Here is an 18,875-nt window from a genome sequence, read left to right as displayed (position 1 = left end):
CCTTTAGCCCTAACCCTAACCCTCACACTACCCCAAACACATCCACCCTAACCCCAAGCCTTAAACCCTAAGCCCTAACCCTAACCCTCCCCCAAACACATAAACCCTAACCCCAAGCCCTAGGCCACATCCCTAATCCATAAAACCTAACCCTAAAACCTACCCCTAACCCTCCCCCAAACACATAACCCTAACCCCAAGCCCTAGGCCACACTAACCCTAAAACCTAACCCTAATCCATACAACCAAACCCTAATCCATAAAACCTAACCATAAACCCTAACCCAAATCCATAAAACCTAACCCTAATCCATAAAACATAACCCTACAACTAAATCATAATCCATAAAACCTAACCCTAACCCTCCCCAAACACCTAACCCCAAGCCCTAGGCCACACTAACACTAAAACATAACCCTAATCCATAAAACCTAACCCTACAACCAAACCCTAATCCATAAAACCTAACCCCAACCCCTAATCCAAACCTAAGCACCAACCATAACCCTAAAACCTTACCGTTACCCCTAATCCAAAACTCTAAGCCTTAAACCCTAAGCCTACCCCAAACCCCTAAACCCTAACCCCAAGCCCTAAGCCACATCCCTAATCCCTAAATCGTAACCCATAAGCCTAATCCCTAAACCCCTAATCGTAAAGGAGAACATATGGCGTTGGTGTTCGGCTTTAGTTACTAAAACTACTTATTTTTCGTTTGTCTACTTTAGTTTTATTTGTAAACTTAATTTATTATTATAGTTTGATGTGCCACATAAACTCTATACATTAGTAAGGCATAATAAATGAGATGCGATAGATTAATTGTCAAAATCAAATGTCTTACAAACAACAACAAAATTACACAGAGACATCAAAATCAGTCAATATGGTGTCTGTGATGTCGTGAGGATGTGCCACATGGTCGATCCCTTCTTCGCGCTTGACGATCAAGATTTCTTCTGCCGTCGCGTTGTCTCCCCGTTTCTGCTTGCTCAGCCTCTGCAGAAAACTCCTGACGCAAATCAACACCTAATAAGTCGCCCATATCAGGTATTGCTCCGGGTACATTCCATTGCGGAGCAAATGGGGCGTTAGGTGTTGCCATGGGGGCATCGTGCTGTTGTGAAGGAGTCATAGTGGGCCATGAAAAATGAGTCTGTGTTTCCGCAACACCACCGAACGAATGTGAGGTCTCAGAAGTATCAGTATGATGACCTGCAAAAGGATACTGATACATATGTGAAGGATATTCGGAAAATATTGTTGGCGTGTAATGCATTCCATGACCACGCTCCATCATTTGTTGGGAATATTGTTCCGCTTCAACAGGCTCCCTTCGTCTGCCTATGCCCCGAGTTTCAACATTTGACTGAAGAATGTGAAACTCTTGTGCTGGGAATTCACGCTCAGATGCTGGACCATGTGACACTGGCTCAGTGATTCTCTCTTGCTCTTCTGATATAATCGCTAACTTATCCACGTAAGGCACGAGATCATCAACTGTCTATGTGTTCCTCCCTTGTGGTGACACCATATACTGTAAAGTCTCCACAACTTTACCCTACAATTATCAGCGTCAAGAAATTAATGCTCATGCTTAAGAAATTAATTAGAAGTTAAACATTGAAAAACAGATAAATACCAATGCATTTGTGTTTGCATTGTTTAGGTCGACAAACATCTTTGTTTTACGCCTATACCACACCATGTAGTCCGAGTTAAAACCCAGTAGGCCCTCCTGTCGAGGATAAACGTCGACCGTAAACTCAGCTGCATTGTTCCACTGACTAATGATTGGGGCCAACAGGTGGAACCAATTCTCATCTTGTTTGCCTTTGAGCGTTATGCCATGGAGATTCTGCGATTGCGAAGGAAACCCGGGAATAGGTTGTTGCAATCCAAATTGTCGTAAAACTCTATCGGGTTGGTGCCACTCAACAACATGGAAACAAATCAGTGGCACCACCGCGAACCAGGCTACACTTCCAACCACACAAATTGGAGGCAACGCTGCCATCACAATTGCTGTGTATGGCTCCCAGACAAACTGCATATAACAACACACTTGTCAATTTTCAGTCAAACATAACATATTAAAATTTTATTTAACCATTACATTACGATGTTCTTACCTCATGTCGTTTCATCAGATCCAATTTGCGATGAAAAACTCTAAGATCATCATTGTCAATATGCTGATTTTCACGTCACAGCCACCTACAATAAAAATGAAATCATCATTGTCAACACGTTCCATCATTAAATATTTTTAATTCAAATCTAATTTTTTAAACGACAAACCTGTGTCCGAGTGGTTTATTTTCTATGACGGGAGGCGTCCTCTTTGGAGCTAAAGTCGTGCATCGTTCCCATGCCCACATTTGGATTAAGATGCACATACCTCCGATTGATTTAACTTTGTAATCGGTGACGCTGCACATCTCTCTATATAAATACGCAAGCACGGCAGGTCCCCACACATACGTACTGCACTGTTCAAAGTCACGTAAAAATTGTAGGTACCTTAAGGAAACTCTGCTACTACTTTTGTTAACAAAGAGGACACCTCCTATGAATCGAAGGATCCACGCACGGGTAAACCTTTGTAATTGTTCAACGTTACCCTCATCAATATTTATGTGAGAAAAATGGTGAGCCAGCCAACTTAATTTGATCACACTGCCTTCAAGTTCGCCTTCCTGTGGTCTGACTCCTAATAATTCTTCACATAAGTCGGCCCAATCAAGATTTGTTGAACCAATTAGTGGTGCCCTGTTAGTACGAAGACCTAATAAAACTGACACATCTTGGAGAGTAATGGTAGCCTCTCCGCATCTCAGGTGAAACGTGTGGGTTTCGGACCTCCATCTTTCAATGAACGCACTAATTAAGGCTGCATTTATCTTTAGGTATCCCATCTTAATTATCCAATAAAACACACATTGCTGAAGCAGAGGAACAATTTCCTCTGGTATTTGTTCTTCACCTTGATATGTCGGGACTGCTCGTCTGATGTGTTGCTTTCTGTCTGGTTCCCCATTCCAAACATGTTCTGAAACATGCTTGGGTTGCATCCACAAAACGTCACCCTCAATTGGACCAGACCTCGTTTGTATACTTGATGAGCATGACGACGAAGATGCCATTGATCCTGCACAATAAAATGAATAATAAAATTTACACATACTCTCCAAATTTCAAATAAATAACAAATAATATTTTTCATATTTCAAATTTCAAATATTTCAATAACAAAATATATTACACAATCAACGAAATTTAAATATATTCTACAAATAAATTAAATCACACATCCAAACACAACTTTACATAAATAACAAATTATTTTTTTAATTTTAATAACAAAATATATTATACAAATAACCTAATTCATATATATTCTACAAATAAATTAAATTACATACAAATATAAATTTTAATATATAACATAATTTTTATATTTGTGGCTAAAAATTAAAACAATATATATATACAAAATTAATAACTTAAAATACTTACAAGTAAAATAATTTAGCATACAAAATTAATTATTTCAAATACGTTAAATTATTCTAATTTTAACATATTATATGAAACTCATAATAACTACAACTTACGTAATATAAAAAATTTAATTGTTATCTAATTTAAAATTTATAATTTACAGTATCTAAAACTATTCCTAATTTTTTATATAAAATATTTAAACTAAGTGTAACGTAGCATATAAAAAATTTAAACTAAACCTAATCTAAAATTAATAAGTTATGGAACCTAAAACTATTTTTAATCTACTATATAAATTTTTTTAATTAAACCTAATCTATCATAAAAAAATTAAAATTATTTCTAATTTATCATATTAAATATTTAAACTAAATATAATGTACCATATAAAAAATTTAAACTAATCCTAATCTAAAATTAATAACTTATGGAACCTAAAACTATTTTTAATGTATTATATAAAAAAAATTAACTAAACCTAATCTACCATATAAAAATTTAAACTATTCCAAATTTATCATATCAAATATTTAAACTAAATGTAATGTAGCATAACAAAATTTAAACTAAACCTAATCTAAAATTAATAAGTTACGAAACGTCAAACTATTCTTAATCTACTATATAAATTTTTTTTTAACTAAACCTAACTTACCATTTAAAAATTTAAAGTATTCCTAATCTATCATATAAAATTAATAACTTACATTTCCTAAAACTAAAACTATTCTTAATCTACCATATAAAAAATTTAAACTAATTCTAATCTACTATATAAAATTAAGAACTCAAACTAATAATATTAACAAATCAACTAAATCTAATGTTTCTTATAACACAAATAATAACATACTAAAACTAAACCTAATATTATTTAAAACTAAATCTAAAAATAAATGTACTGTATAAAACTATAATTATCAAATTAAATTAAATTTATCATTTCTAACTAAAACTAACTTAAGATAAAAAACTAATAAGATATATTACTAATTATCATCAGAATACAAATAAAATAAAAAAATAATTAAACAAACTTACTGAAAAAATTACAAATGAAGCAAAGCTTGCTCAAACACAAATACTAGCAACAGCCCTTCTTCTTTCTCCTGTGTGGAACACGAAGGCAGCAACAAAAGCTTCTTCTTTTCTGCGTTTTTTTTTCCGCGTGAATGGTCTACGGGGGAGGGGGGATTTAAGCACCTCAAGCAACTGAAATCGCTGCAGGGGATGGCGCTTTTGCCCAACCAACTCGCCATTGAGCCTAGCGACACCCTGCAACCTCTGCGCGTTGCGGACTACACCCTCGGAAATGGCCTCTGCTGCCTGCAACCCTCGGAACTCCCCTACTCTCAACTCGCCAGTTTGACTGACGAGTCCAACCTGCCTGAAAGAGCTAACACCACTGGCGAGACCAGTGCCAGGTGTCACCTCGTCGCCAAACGCGCCAATGACTCCTGCGACTTGCATGTGTTCCACGTAAAAAAGGACACCATGCAGAAATTACTTTAGAAACAGACCCATTTCGAGAATATGTTTCTAAAAGTAACCCCAAGCAGAAAATTTGCCTTATTAAATTAGAGATCAATTTTGCATTCCCATAATATTTGAGTGCATGGTGCCTAACCATTATGCCAACCTATTGGGTTGGGTTATCATGTGGGATTTTACTTGTAAAGTTTCTCCTCCATTTTAATTCTCCTCCATTTCAAAATTATTTGCTTAAATGATAGCTTTTATGCGGCAGAGGTGCTTGGGATTGAATATTTTTGTGAACCTTGGCAACAGGGGTTCGGTCAGTGGTTATTAGCATGTATTTGTCTTCTATGTGATAATCATACTTTTACTTATGTAACTTGAGTGCTTGATGTAACAGGCGTGCTTTGATTTTTCATTTAAATAAATAAAAATAAAAGAATTAGATCAGTTCCCTCACTATATAATCTTTTTTAATTCACAGCAGTTTTTACGAAATATTTTTTATTTTTTTTATCTTATATACAACAATCTTAATAAAACAATCGAAGGAAGAGCTTTAGAGAACACAAAAAACATTATCATTACTAAGGAGAACTCTTGAGCGATCATATCTACATAAGAGATGAGTTATTTAAGGTGGTAGATTAATATAAACATGTGTAGGGATTCCTAGAAGACTAATTTTAAATTATTTTGAATTATTTTATGAAATTTAATTTAATTTTTATGTTTTTAATCGCAGATTAATTGATCAATTGATGTTTCGATTTAAAATTATTATCAAATAAATTTTAATAAATTGTTTCAACTACACATATATATATGAATTTCTGTGACAATCCATCCATGCTTTTGAGAATTTTCCAAATTGCAACGATGTTGAGTCATGACAATTTCGAGTCTATATATGCAGCGAATTGAAATTGGTGTTCTACCTTTATATAATTGTTTTCTTTTCTCCTTTGAATTATGAACTGCGCGTGCCTTGCTTTCCTTGCTTTTTTTATTCTATTGGCTTTTGCTTATTTAGTGAATGGTTATGGAACGCTGTACCGTGGCCCTTCACGTCAATCATATAGATAAACAGAGGAATATAACCCTTGCCTTAATTATATGATAGGAAATCTAAATTTCCACAAGCTTAGTTTTTTTATTAGTATTTGACTCATTGAGTTTAATGAATGTGCATGCCATAGAGAATGGTTTCAAAACTTCAAGGGCTTCACTCTAATTTTGGTCCAAATTATTGAAACTATTATGCAGTAATTTTTGGTTGAATTTTGGTGTATTGTGATATAAATATTGAATTAAATTGTGCTTTGAATGCCTTGTAGTTTGCATTTTCAATATAATTAGTGTATATTCATTCATGTTTTGAATATATAGATAAGATCCTGATTTGTAGTATAAATTTATAAATTTATTTAATGATGCAACTACGACAACTCATTTTAGATTATAATTTTGTATATGATATATATTTACTTAAGTATACTTTAGGAATCTGTTTGCGATTCATGAACCTAGAATCTTTATATTTAAAAATATACTCATTATTATAGTATATATGTGTAAAATGTAATCACTATATAATTTTCATATGTTTAGAAGCTTTGAAGTTAGTATATTTTATTATTAGTATTATTATACATATAATTAAATACTTATATGAGTATGGTTTTCTATTATGATCGATGTTTATAATTTTGTAGTGTTATTATGACATGACCTCGATTATTGTTATGTTGGAATTAGAAAATATTATTATTTAATGAGATTGTGTCCTCAAATGTTGTACATATTAAGTTATGAGTTACGAACTCTGCAATCACATAATTTTAAGATCCTTTAAGGGTGACGGGTTAATGCGCGACGAGTTTGTGATGGACTCTACGGTGAGAACCCGACGAGTTTAATCACTTGAGACACAATGAGTTGAAATAATTTTGAAAAATAATTGAGATTTTGAAAACAATTGAGTAGTTGTGTGTATTACATAGTTCATAGATAGAGCCTGTGTGTTAAAATATTTTATAGGTTAGACTTGAATCTGGATGGAGAAACCCTGATAGACTTCTTGGAGTCTAGGTCTTAGAGGTAAATACACCCGGTTTGAAGTGCTCCTTTAAGCTTGTGCTGATCCCACATAGTTGGAGGATTCTTGCAAAACAAAGTGGCCCTGACTGGTCTCTCTATAATTTTACTTAGTAAGAGTGACCTGACTTACCCATTATAAGACATGTCTTGTCATGTACTCCTAGGCGCCCGACGAGATTTTTCACTGAAAAATGGTACCACATTGCATGTAAGCTTGAATCTAGTGTATCTGTTGCATAATACTTTTGTTTGACTTTCATTGAGTTAACAATTACGGTTTGATGTTATTTTCTGGAGTGTGTGAACTTGAATGAGTGTTAATAATGTGTGTGATTTTGTGAAATGATGTTGTTTGTGTAAATTCAGTTCTAAGTATTATATGTTTCACATGCTTTTTTATTATATATGAATGCGATAATTCATTCCTAGTGTGTGTTTGTGTTTGGGCTGAATGTCATTTTGTTCAGATGAGCCAGCATATGACGAGTTTCATGCTAGAGATGGAGAGACTTAGTCTGTGCCAGGGAAATGCTCTAATAAATATGATATCGGGGTATAGGGTTTTATTTCATATGTTATAATTCCAATAATAATATAGTTGTTTCATATTTTTCGCTTTAGTGTGACTTCTTTTCATTCAAAATGGACGACCTTGTTTTGAGTTAAAATGATTTTATCATTATTTAAACAAGTTCTATTATGATTTTATGAAACTAATGTGAATTTTTTACTCTTTTTAAATTTTTTTATTTAGATGTTTTAAAATTTTTAATTGATTCTACATTTTTATTTTTTTTATTATTAATATATATGGGTGTGGTAGAAAGTGTCACACTTGAGGTACTTAATTACTCTTTATTCAAAAAAAATTTAGTTTATAAAAGTATTTGTAGCATATGCACTTGTTAAAGAGAAAAAACATAAACATGAAATAGAAAATTGTTATATGCACTCTCCTTATTAATTGCTTGTGCACTTTCCTTTTCATATTTTTTCTCCCATAATACCTTTTTCTTATAGAAAACTAAAACAGCTAGAGAATGTTTCCACTCCCCCCTAATTATCAATTTATCATCAAAAGCCCCCACCCTCCAATTTATCATTAATTATACAATCAAGAGCAATATATCAGTTGACTAGATTTGTTGTTTGTCCCACTCCCACCAGACCTAAATCTGTTGGGTCCTTAATCTGAACCAACAAGGGCAAGAACAGGTTAAAATAAAAGGTAGACAAACTCAAACAAAATATAAAAACAACAATAAGAATAGGAATGTACGTTAGCAAAAAACAAAACAAATGCTAAAGTGAAAGTGCCTAAAATAGCATACGAAAAAATAAACTTATATACCAAACAAATTTATTTTAATAAAAATAACTTATAAACTAATGTTATAATCTTCTCCAAAGTCGTACGAACATAGCCTATATGCATACACAGTAACTATGAACTATGAATATAATTTTTCTTTAAAAAAATTGATAATAAAGGCAAGTGGGACCCACATCTGATTCAATGCAAACGTGGATTCTAAAAGATCTGATCAGCTTTGGGGCACACACCGTCAGTAATCAGTACAGTGACATTTCAGCATACAGTTACAAGTCAATAATAATAATAATAAAAGAAATGTTGCAGCAACTATCAAGTTCTAAATACTTACTAAAAATGTTTTGTTATACCGGACATGAAAAAATATTTATCATTTAGTAATACTTATTAATTACTCCATATTTATTAAAAAGCTAGATAGTTAGTTTTGATTGATTTTATATCCGCTATCCAAAAAATTATATATCTAAAAAATATTAACATTACATAAACTTTATAATTATTGGAAAAAACTGTATTTTCTTTATCTGTATCGAAAAAAAACTAAATGGTTATAACTTGTTTTGGATAGATGGTTATAATGTTTCTTAATGATAAATTATTTTGCCTCATGTCAAAAAATCATTCAAGATAAATTTAGTATTAAATAAAAATTTATATTTAGTTTTAATACTTATTTAATTTTAAAATAAATATCTTTTTTAACCAAATAAAATAAAATATATAAACATTGGTTATTTTGTTTCAAATTTAATTTTATAGAATTAATTTATTTAAAATTATTTTTTCAAACACAAAATAAATAAAGAAAAAATAGACGAAGATAAAACAAGAAAGGATGATTAGATAAATTTCAGCACATATCCGGAGGAAAAAAAAACTTTACACCAATGTGTGTATATACTCTGTACCGAATCTTTTGAAAACGTGAACATTCAACAACTACAAAATAATTTTGGTAAGACCAAGATAAATTAAAAAGTGAATATTTAATTAGTACTATTATTTGTCAATTCCAAAAGTTTTGAATTTCATGGAGAATTCGAATCAGAATGAGAATATAAAATAAAAAATTTCACGGTAGGTGAAGGTGGTAATTTTGTAGAAAAAATGGGGTCCATTTACCAACAACGACTGTATATAAACCAAACCAAAACAAAGGGATTTCACAAAAACATTTGATGCTTACTCAGCTGTGTCTGTTTGCAATATATAACTCTCACCTTTCTACCATTGCTGTGCACCTCTTTCTCCTTTTGTCAAATTCTTCTGTTCAACAGGTGTGTTTTGGAATCAGCATTTGGCTATTTGTTACAACTATTCTTCCTTCTATGCATTGCTTGGTTTCTGTTTGGGGTTCAATTTTGATGAAATCTGCAACTGCAATCTTTGCCTTTTATTTCTTTTTCTTGGATCTGGATTTGGTTGTGGAAAACCCAGTTGAGAAATTGGGCTGTGGTTACTGGTGTGTGTGTTTTTTGCACAGTGGTGAAGTGGGTGAGCTTAAAGTCAGCTTTTTTAATTATATTTATTAGAATTTAATTTTACTGGGTGGCTAGTTGCATTGGAGAGAGCTTCTTCTTGTTTGATTTCTGTGTATTGATGTTTTGTTAACTTGGTAAGTGAAACTTGAATCACTGTTGGCTACTATGTTGAAAGGGTTGTCATGAGTGGATGAGCATAATGTGTGTTTGATGCATATGCTGGAAAATTTACATGATATGATGTGTTTTGTTGTTTACTGTTTACTCTTATCTGTCCATAATAGACAAGGGCAAAACAAAAGTGGGATGTATAGTTTTGTGTTATGCTTGAGGAATTGGGGATGCTTAGTCTATTTGTAGGGTTTTGGGTGGATTTAAGAAAATGGTCCCAGGGAAGTTTGAGAAAGAATCCTTTGTATTCCCTCAGTATGGTTTGAATAGTCTTGGTTGGATACGTGGTGCGTTGGTGAGAAATTGATTATTTTTCCAAGTTCTTAGTGAAGTAATTCTTTGTTGCTTCCAAACTTTAAATTCTCCACCATGTATTTTGGAGTTGGAATCAATTCAACAAGTTATCCAAGCACGTACTAAGTCTAATTTAGTCAATGCAAGGTCATGATATGCAAAAGAATAAAAAGCTTTTCTAGTTTTTTATTAGAAATGGATAGTGACCAAAAGTATCAAAGGCTAAAATGGTTGACTTGATCCAATCAAACACTTTTACAAGCTGTTAAAACTAATGCCTTTCTAGATGATGGGAAACTATATAAACTCTCCCTATCTTTAATACATTTATATTAGTGTATATCCGAATACCTACACTCTAAAGTAGGTTAAAAGGTGGTTAATCTGCTACATAACTAACTGCCACTGGCATAAGTTAGTTAGGTAGTTAGTTAGTATTCTAAGTTCTGATGACTATATGTACTAGAATCATAGTAGATTCAGATTAGTCTTGGTGACTTTTATTTTTATTTTTCATTTCTCTATCTGTAATTGCTAACTATTATTTTTTCCAGGTCTTTGCCAATGGATACTAAGTCGGCTGTAGAATTAATGGAGTCTTCCGCAGAGGTTCATTTTTCTGGATTTCACATGGATGGTTTTGAGCAAAGAAAGGCTAGCATAGAACAACCAACAACCTCAGAAACTGACATGTATAAACAACCTTTTGTCATAGGTGTGTTTTCTTATGACAAACTGCCAAATAAGTTCACATGAGGCCTTCAAGTTGCGTTACAGAGTACATGAATAAAATCACTACTGTTAAAGCAAAATTTTGTGTTAGTTGAAGTAATAGAATTTCGCATGGGTGCTACATATGTGTCAGGTCAGAATTCATGTCTGCTGTGAAAAGAAATCACAAATTCATCTTGCTTGAGTTATTAAAAATTAACATGAAATTAAATTGCATAAAGTCTTATGTATGGATCTGTGTTCTAGCATCAAAATATCATTTCACCTAATATGAAATTTACACGATCATTTTATGCTTTGCAAATTCTGTCAATTAAAATAGCATGTTATATTAATAGAGTAGAGCTTACTTCATACTTCATGAGGTCCTAAGTTTGGTTACCTTGTTTTCAATTCTTACAACTTTTCTTTTATCTTAATGATTCTTACTCACTTATTTTTTGTCATATGATGCAGGTGTTGCTGGGGGTGCAGCATCTGGCAAGACAACAGTTTGTGATATGATTATTCAGCAGCTTCATGATCAACGAGTTGTACTTGTTAATCAGGCACTGAATTCTTTCTTTGTATACTTCTCAATGATCAAGTTGAAATTACATTAAGATTTACTATTTGTGATTTGGGCCCCATATGTATCCTATTCTCTCCATTACCTAAATCCCCTTGGGTTCTATTTTCCTCAGGCTATTCAGAGACTTTTAATGAAAGCTTTTGTTATCATTATTGTAAATTTGACCTCATTTATAACAACATAATACATTACCCTCTGTTTATTTTATTAGTTTTAGTATTCTTCTAAGCTTCTTCCCGACCATCTCTCGTATTAAGATCGCATGCCTCTTTTTTCTTAAACTTCCCTGCAACATGTCATAATATGAAGATATTATATTCAATTATTTGGGTAGTATAGTCAAAATATACTCTGGATATGCCATTGATTATCTCTATTTATTTATTCTATTAATTGTTCCTTTTTTTCCTTTTGTCTTGTTTTTCTTTTTCAGTGACATGTTTCAAAATTTGCTTCAAGTTTCTTATTGTACTTATATTGATACATCGAGATTAATATATAAACTATTTGTGACAGGATTCTTTTTACAATAACTTGACGGAGGAGGAACTTACAAGAGTACAAGATTACAACTTTGACCATCCTGGTCAGTACTATTATACTTCTTTGTCTCTCAATATTACTGACTTTATAAGATGAAATATTCTATTGTCTTGTCTGTTTTTATTAAAATGCACTTTGAGAATGAGGTTCCAAAACCTTAATCCATTCTTATTTTTTAGTCATTCTATTAAACTAGTTATGAATTCATTACCTAAAGCTACATTTAAGTAAATTAAAAAAATTCTGAAAATTGATAGGCTAGCAAGATAAGGGAAAATATGACATTTTAATTTTCTTAATGAAAATATGTGGCAGTTCTTGTACTTATGTTGTGATGTTTAATCAGATGCTTTTGATACTGAGCAATTGCTACGCGTTATGGACAAGTTGAAGCATGGCGAAGCTGTAGATATTCCAAAGTATGATTTTAAGAGTTACAAGAGTGATGACATGTTAAGAAGGGTACGTCTCAGGAACTTTCATATTTTATTAGCAGTTTTACCCCTCTTTCCTAAAATGCTAAATGGCTTAAGATTGACATACTGTTTCTGAAGTTGCGAATATCTTGCAAAAGAAAATCGTTCTTCTTTCAGTGCAAATAACAAGTATACCATAGTGTAATCAAGCATAGAATCATGATATTCCAAATGCATATTTTAGCTTAGTTTTATGAAGTTGCTGTCATTCTCATTTCATTTTGTGTTGCTTTATCATGTTTTCAGGTGAACCCTTCAGATGTTATAATTTTAGAAGGCATCCTTGTTTTCCATGATCCACGTGTTCGGGAGTTGATGAATATGAAGATATTTGTTGACACAGGTCCTTTATTATTGTTATTCCATCTTTAACTCAGAATTTATTTATTGTAAGTTTGTTGTTGTATTTGTTAATTTATAAGGGAAATGGTCCATCTTTTATCTCATGGAATTGGTACTCAATAATCCACCTCATGATATAGGAAAATTCATGTTCTCCATATTGTTCCATATCGTTTAAGAATTTTGAGGGTTAGGGGTACTATGAGCAAGGTTGTTAAACTGGAGAGTTTATGTAAATTTCATAAACTTGACGATTTGTAAACTCGTAAAACTTTACCTAATATAAAAAATGTGATTTTAGGGATTGCTAGGGAAAAATTATAGGAGACTAGAAGAGGAAGATATACTTTCACTCTTTATTTCAGAAATAATAAGGATACATATATAGGCAGGGCTGCCTGATTAGATAATAAATGTAAAATGGAAAGTAAATAAAAAAGGATTTTCAAATCAGAGAGATTTGATTGTGACTAAAATCAGATCAAATCAGAATAATCTGATCCTGATCCTAATTATCCAATCTTCTAGATTACTAATTCCAATAATAAACATACAGCTGTCAACAAAAAATAATATTAAAAATCTATTAATTATAGAAATTATATCACACAAAGGTCCTATCATAATTATATGGTTTCATACACACATAACACATCATATTTTATAATTTATATCACAATTAATATCAGACAGAGATTACATCATAATTCTTTTCCTAAAAAAGAAAAGAGATTAATCATAATTTACAACTCAGTGCACACATAACACAATGCAGATTATATCTTATGCGCATTTCTGGATTTTAAACTCAGACGATTTTACGAGTTAACACTTGAGTTTAACAACCTTGAATACGAGTGTATCACACTTTGATCCATCCTCATAATTGTTGGTTCTTTATTATTTTATTAAGTTGTTACCTATGGGTATCTTCTAATTATTTCATAAACCTGTATATAAACTTTACATTTTAAATTGTTATTAAATTGTTCAATTGATTTTAGATTATTATTTGTACTTCTATTGGTCAAATTGTTACCTATATGTCTTTGTTAAGTTAAGCTGTCACTTTATATTTAAAATGTTCAGTGCAGATGCTGATGTTCGTTTGGCAAGAAGGATTAGGCGTGACACTACTGAGAAGGGTCGGGATATTGGAGCAGTTCTTGATCAGGTAGTAAAATTCTGCTACACCATTTGTCCTACTGTCAGCATATTTTAACTATTTCTAGCATCTTTTTCCCCTTGGTTATATTTACTTCATTGCAAGACTTGGGAAATCTTATTTTAGATTCATGTTACTGGTTGGCTACTATACAAATACCTTAATCACTGGCGGACCTACATTGTGGCTAGGGGTGCACTTGCACCCCCTCATTTTTTAAAATTCACCAATAAATTTTCTTTTAAACTGAAAATTATAAATAAAATCTTATATTTTTGTATTTTATTTCATCTATATTTATATAGTTGAACCCACTGATTGTATTTTTTATAATTTGTCCCCACTGACTTAGGGTCTTGGTTCCGCCACTGTCCTTAATATTTAAACTTACGATCGTTCATTTTTTTTATGGAATTAAGTTATTAAGGATTTTTTTTTGCGTTTATAGTAATATTAATCAAGCTATCATATTCTTTATCAGAGTTTGATGTTAATAGCTACCATTCAATGGATTTTTGTGGCTGATTCTTATGTAATACTTGTTGCAGTATTCAAAATTTGTGAAGCCAGCTTTTGATGACTTTATTCTTCCAACAAAGAAGTATGCTGATATAATTATACCCCGTGGAGGAGATAATCATGTGGCCATTGATTTGATTGTACAGCATATTCGCACAAAGCTTGGTCAGCATGACCTGTGTAAAATATATCCTAATTTGTATGTCATTCAGTCAACTTTTCAGGTACCCTGCAATTTATGGACCTTTTCAATTATCTCACTGAGAACTCCAAACTTTTGATTTTGTCATAAAAGTTAAGCCATCTTGATAATTGCTACTATGCAGATACGGGGTATGCATACCCTGATACGTGATGCCAAGACAACAAAGCATGATTTTGTATTTTACTCTGATCGATTGATTCGATTGGTGAGTAAACAGGTTTCTTTTTTGTTTCTAAACTTGGTTCTGACATGGAAGTTTCTTTTAATTATAACTGATCATAATATCTGCACTTGACCAGGTTGTGGAACATGGTTTGGGGCATCTGCCATTTACAGAAAAGCAAGTAATCACTCCTACTGGTAACATTTTTCAACACTTTTCTTGTAAGATGACTTTGATGTACTAGTTTTATGTGCTATTTTTTGATTTTTTTATCCTTGCGGCTAAAGGATTTAGCTGAATATGTTTACTACCTTAGCTTGCATTGTATCTTCCATTGCAGATGCTCCATTCTTCTTCTCCTTTCATTGAAGAGTATTGTGGTTAATATATTGGATGCCTAGTTTCTTATGTGCTGGCATATTGTCACAAATGAGGAGTACATAAACTACAAAACTGTATTTTACAAATGTCTATGGCTATAGTTTTGGTTTATTTTCTTTTTTTGGCGTTAAACGCTCTAGTCTTGGTAGAGGTTCTACCAATAGCTATTGAAGTTGATACAATAATGTCAGCATTCTTATATGCCCTCCACGAATTTCAATTTTTAATGCCTTCACATGATATGAAATCATGTCATGATATTATAGTATACGAATCCATATCGAAAGGAGGCTTCCATGTGAGGGAATTTTTCTGTGAAACAAATGTTTGTCATGTTGTAGTACTTGAGAGATGTATTCTGTTTTCCATGATGTTAATTGCAACCATTGTCATGCTGAATTAAAAGCTTTGGTATATATTTTCCTTGTGGTTGTCATTCTTGTTCTTCTATTTACTAAAAAAAGTCTGTTTATTTTTTAACCTTCTTCTGGTAACGGTTGATTCTTGTCCTCAAATGCAGGTTCTGTATACACTGGTGTTGATTTTTGTAAAAGGTTGTGTGGTGTCTCTGTTATCAGAAGGTATTAGTCTAATTCAAAGCTGGAGTTGGTTGGGCATTTCATGGAATATTTTCATCCTTGCCTCGAAGAATTGACTAAAATGTCTTCTTAATCAATCACAAATAGTTCAATAAATATAAAAACAAATCGTTTGTTGATTTGAGTTTTAGAAGTATCAAATACACTAGATTGCATTTGGTGGCATGCCTTAAGAAACCTTGTGTGTATCTTTGCAGTCTATAATTTATTGTTTAGAAATTCATTTACTATTATCATAATTAAAAAATTAATATATGCTAATTTCAGTGGGGAGAGTATGGAGAATGCTTTGAGAGCATGCTGTAAAGGTATCAAGATTGGGAAAATTTTAATTCACAGAGAAGGTGACAATGGTCAGCAGGTTAGTTCATCTGCATCTATGGTTTGGTACAAATCTCTGTTTCATTTGGTGATACTGACATCTTATGCTTTGATTAATGATCAGCTAATATATGAAAAGTTGCCAAATGATATCTCTGATAGGCATGTGTTACTGTTGGACCCTATACTTGGCACAGGTTTGTCATTTTTTTTTGTTTTGAAGTTGCAAGTCTGTGTAGCCTAATTGCCGTTACAGAGTACCTCACATAATAATAATAAGAGTGGATTTGAAAGAAATTGATATTTGGTTTTGCTGGTTTTCATTTGAATTAACCTTGGAACATTTTCATCCTTAGGGAATTCGGCTGTTCAAGCAATTTCTTTACTCATAAAAAAGGGTGTACCTGAGTCCAACATTATATTTCTTAATCTCATATCTGTAAGTGACTATTGTCTTGGTTCCTCTATATTTCTTGCTCTTTTTCCTTTGCAATGTGATTAATTCTCTCTTGCTTCTTTCTTTTTATTATGTTGTTTATGATTTTCATTTGATTTTTGCACCTTTTCAGGCACCTAAAGGTGTGCATGTGGTATGCAAAAGTTTTCCAAGAATAAAGATAGTAACATCTGAGATTGAGATTGGTTTGAATGAAGATTTCCGTGTCATACCTGGCATGGGCGAGTTTGGAGATCGGTACTTTGGAACAGATGATGATGATGAGCAAGTGGTAGTTTCTTCCCAGTAGTTATACTACGGCAGAATCCAAAATAATTTTCAGTTGTTCATCGTTACTAGTGAGACTTCCTCTGGAAAATAGGTTGAAATTTGTTCTATCACTACGTGTTGGGGTCTGAATTTAGTTTTAAATCAATTTTGACTATATTGGACCTTAAATCACCATTACATTATCCTTATGTTTATGAAAATTTATATTACCTTATACTAAATTACATAATTTTTCTTTAAACTTGTGTTGATTTCTTTTCTGGATACATTGCCTATGAAGGTACATAGTGCAAACCTACCATGCATAAAATTAAGTATAGGTTTATTTGGTAGATTGCATCTTTGGATGCCCAAATCTGGTTTGGCTAAGTTTCTAAAATTATACTGCACTCTCAGTTAGGAATATATTAAATAAGGACCCGCTTGATATGTGGAAAAATAAATGAATACATAACATTGTTAAGAGTTATGTATCTGTTTTGATAATAAGTGAAAGAAGGCATTATGTCCATATTAATAATAAAAGTTTAAAAACACTAGGAACTAGTTCTGATCTTGTAAGCAACGACTAAGGCTATTCATTTATAATATTAAGGATCATAACCTTATTAGTAAAATTCTAAAAACATTAAGAGTCTAGCTTTGATCTTGTAAGCATCATTTAAGGATTTTGGTAAACTTTGCTGGTTAGTTTTAACAAAATGGTTTTGAAATTTGGTTTGAAAAGGATGATAACTTTTTAAGGGCACTCTGTGGCTTAGTTTTTCATTTTTATTGGATAGTAAGGTTCTTTGGCCTCTCAATGATTTTGGTTGATAGCTGGTTGCTGATATTCTGTTTTAAAAGAGTAGAAAATCATTGAAATTCGGTTGTAGTTTTATTTTTAATAATTTTATATCGGTTGACATGGATAATTTATTCTTCTGGTTGTATTTTGCTGTTTGTTATAAGGAAAAAAAAAGATAAATATGATTAATTTAATTTTATAAATGGTTAAAAGTGAATTAATTTATTTATATATTGTTATTGTTATATGGTAGGAGAGCTAAAAGATTATTAAAGCATTTAATGGTAATTGTTGTTGTGAGAAATTTTAGCGAATAATTAAAATGTATTTGGCTATGATTGTTCCAACAGGATTCTAAAATTTTAAAAGTAACTCAACTGATTTGGTTCTTGAGAGGGAAATCTCTCCTTTGACTTGGGTGTGGGCTCCCAAGTTACATCAGAAAACACTTGATTTGGGATGATTTTTAACAGAATATTAAAGAAGCAAAGCAAAAGCTAGATTCAGAAGAAAAATAATAAATTCGTAAGGGAACTGAAAGATAATTGAAAATATAATTACATATATTGGTTGTTTTTTATATTAAAGGTACATACACTTGAAAAACATGCTTCCGACGTTTAGATTTTTCTTAAACCATCTTCTAGATTATGGGGTCTTCACTTTAAATAGATTTACTTCACTGTTTGCTAAGTCATCCCATTTATCCTAATCCTTGTTTTCTTTACCTTTGATAATCTTTTCTCTGATTTCACCATGTCTACCACTAACACTTTCCAATGGAGGCCCCCAAATACGATAATGGCTCCAATGATGAGTCATCCTCTTCTACCCCTAGCTTTTCTAATAACCAAGAAGACCAAGAAGAACCCTTAGTCCCTGGTGGCTTCTCCAATCCTCTTAAGACACATGACAGCTATGTAATTCCAATTAAGTCTTGATGTTGAATTAGCTCTATGCCTAGACATGGCAACGGGC

At 32.1% G+C, this 18,875-nt stretch overlaps 1 protein-coding gene across 3 annotated transcripts; it reads left to right on the top strand.

The window, feature by feature from the left end:
- Positions 1-9,543: 9,543 nt before the first annotated feature.
- On the top strand, positions 9,544-17,351 carry LOC114397557 (uridine kinase-like protein 4). 3 transcript variants are annotated; one of them, XM_028359646.1, is made up of 15 exons: positions 9,544-9,697; positions 10,921-11,081; positions 11,555-11,646; positions 12,186-12,255; positions 12,559-12,674; positions 12,935-13,031; positions 14,125-14,204; positions 14,744-14,938; positions 15,041-15,124; positions 15,219-15,279; positions 15,984-16,044; positions 16,330-16,423; positions 16,508-16,580; positions 16,740-16,822; positions 16,953-17,339. In XM_028359646.1, exons 2-15 carry the CDS (start codon positions 10,931-10,933, stop codon positions 17,127-17,129), a joined length of 1,434 nt encoding a protein of 477 aa, XP_028215447.1. In that variant the 5' UTR covers positions 9,544-9,697; positions 10,921-10,930; the 3' UTR covers positions 17,130-17,339. The 3 variants fall into 3 exon arrangements, with proteins under 3 accessions (XP_028215447.1, XP_028215446.1, XP_028215448.1); XM_028359645.1 differs by having other exon boundaries at positions 9,570-9,697; positions 16,330-16,580; positions 16,953-17,351; XM_028359647.1 differs by lacking the exons at positions 9,544-9,697; positions 10,921-11,081 and adding an exon at positions 11,106-11,231 and having other exon boundaries at positions 16,953-17,351.
- The last annotated feature ends 1,524 nt before the right edge of the window (positions 17,352-18,875 follow it).

Source organism: Glycine soja, chromosome 18 (genome assembly GCF_004193775.1).
Source record: "Glycine soja cultivar W05 chromosome 18, ASM419377v2, whole genome shotgun sequence".
Lineage (NCBI taxonomy): Eukaryota > Viridiplantae > Streptophyta > Magnoliopsida > Fabales > Fabaceae > Glycine > Glycine soja.
Note: the sequence above shows the minus strand (reverse complement) of the source record. Positions and strands in the feature narration are given on the sequence as shown.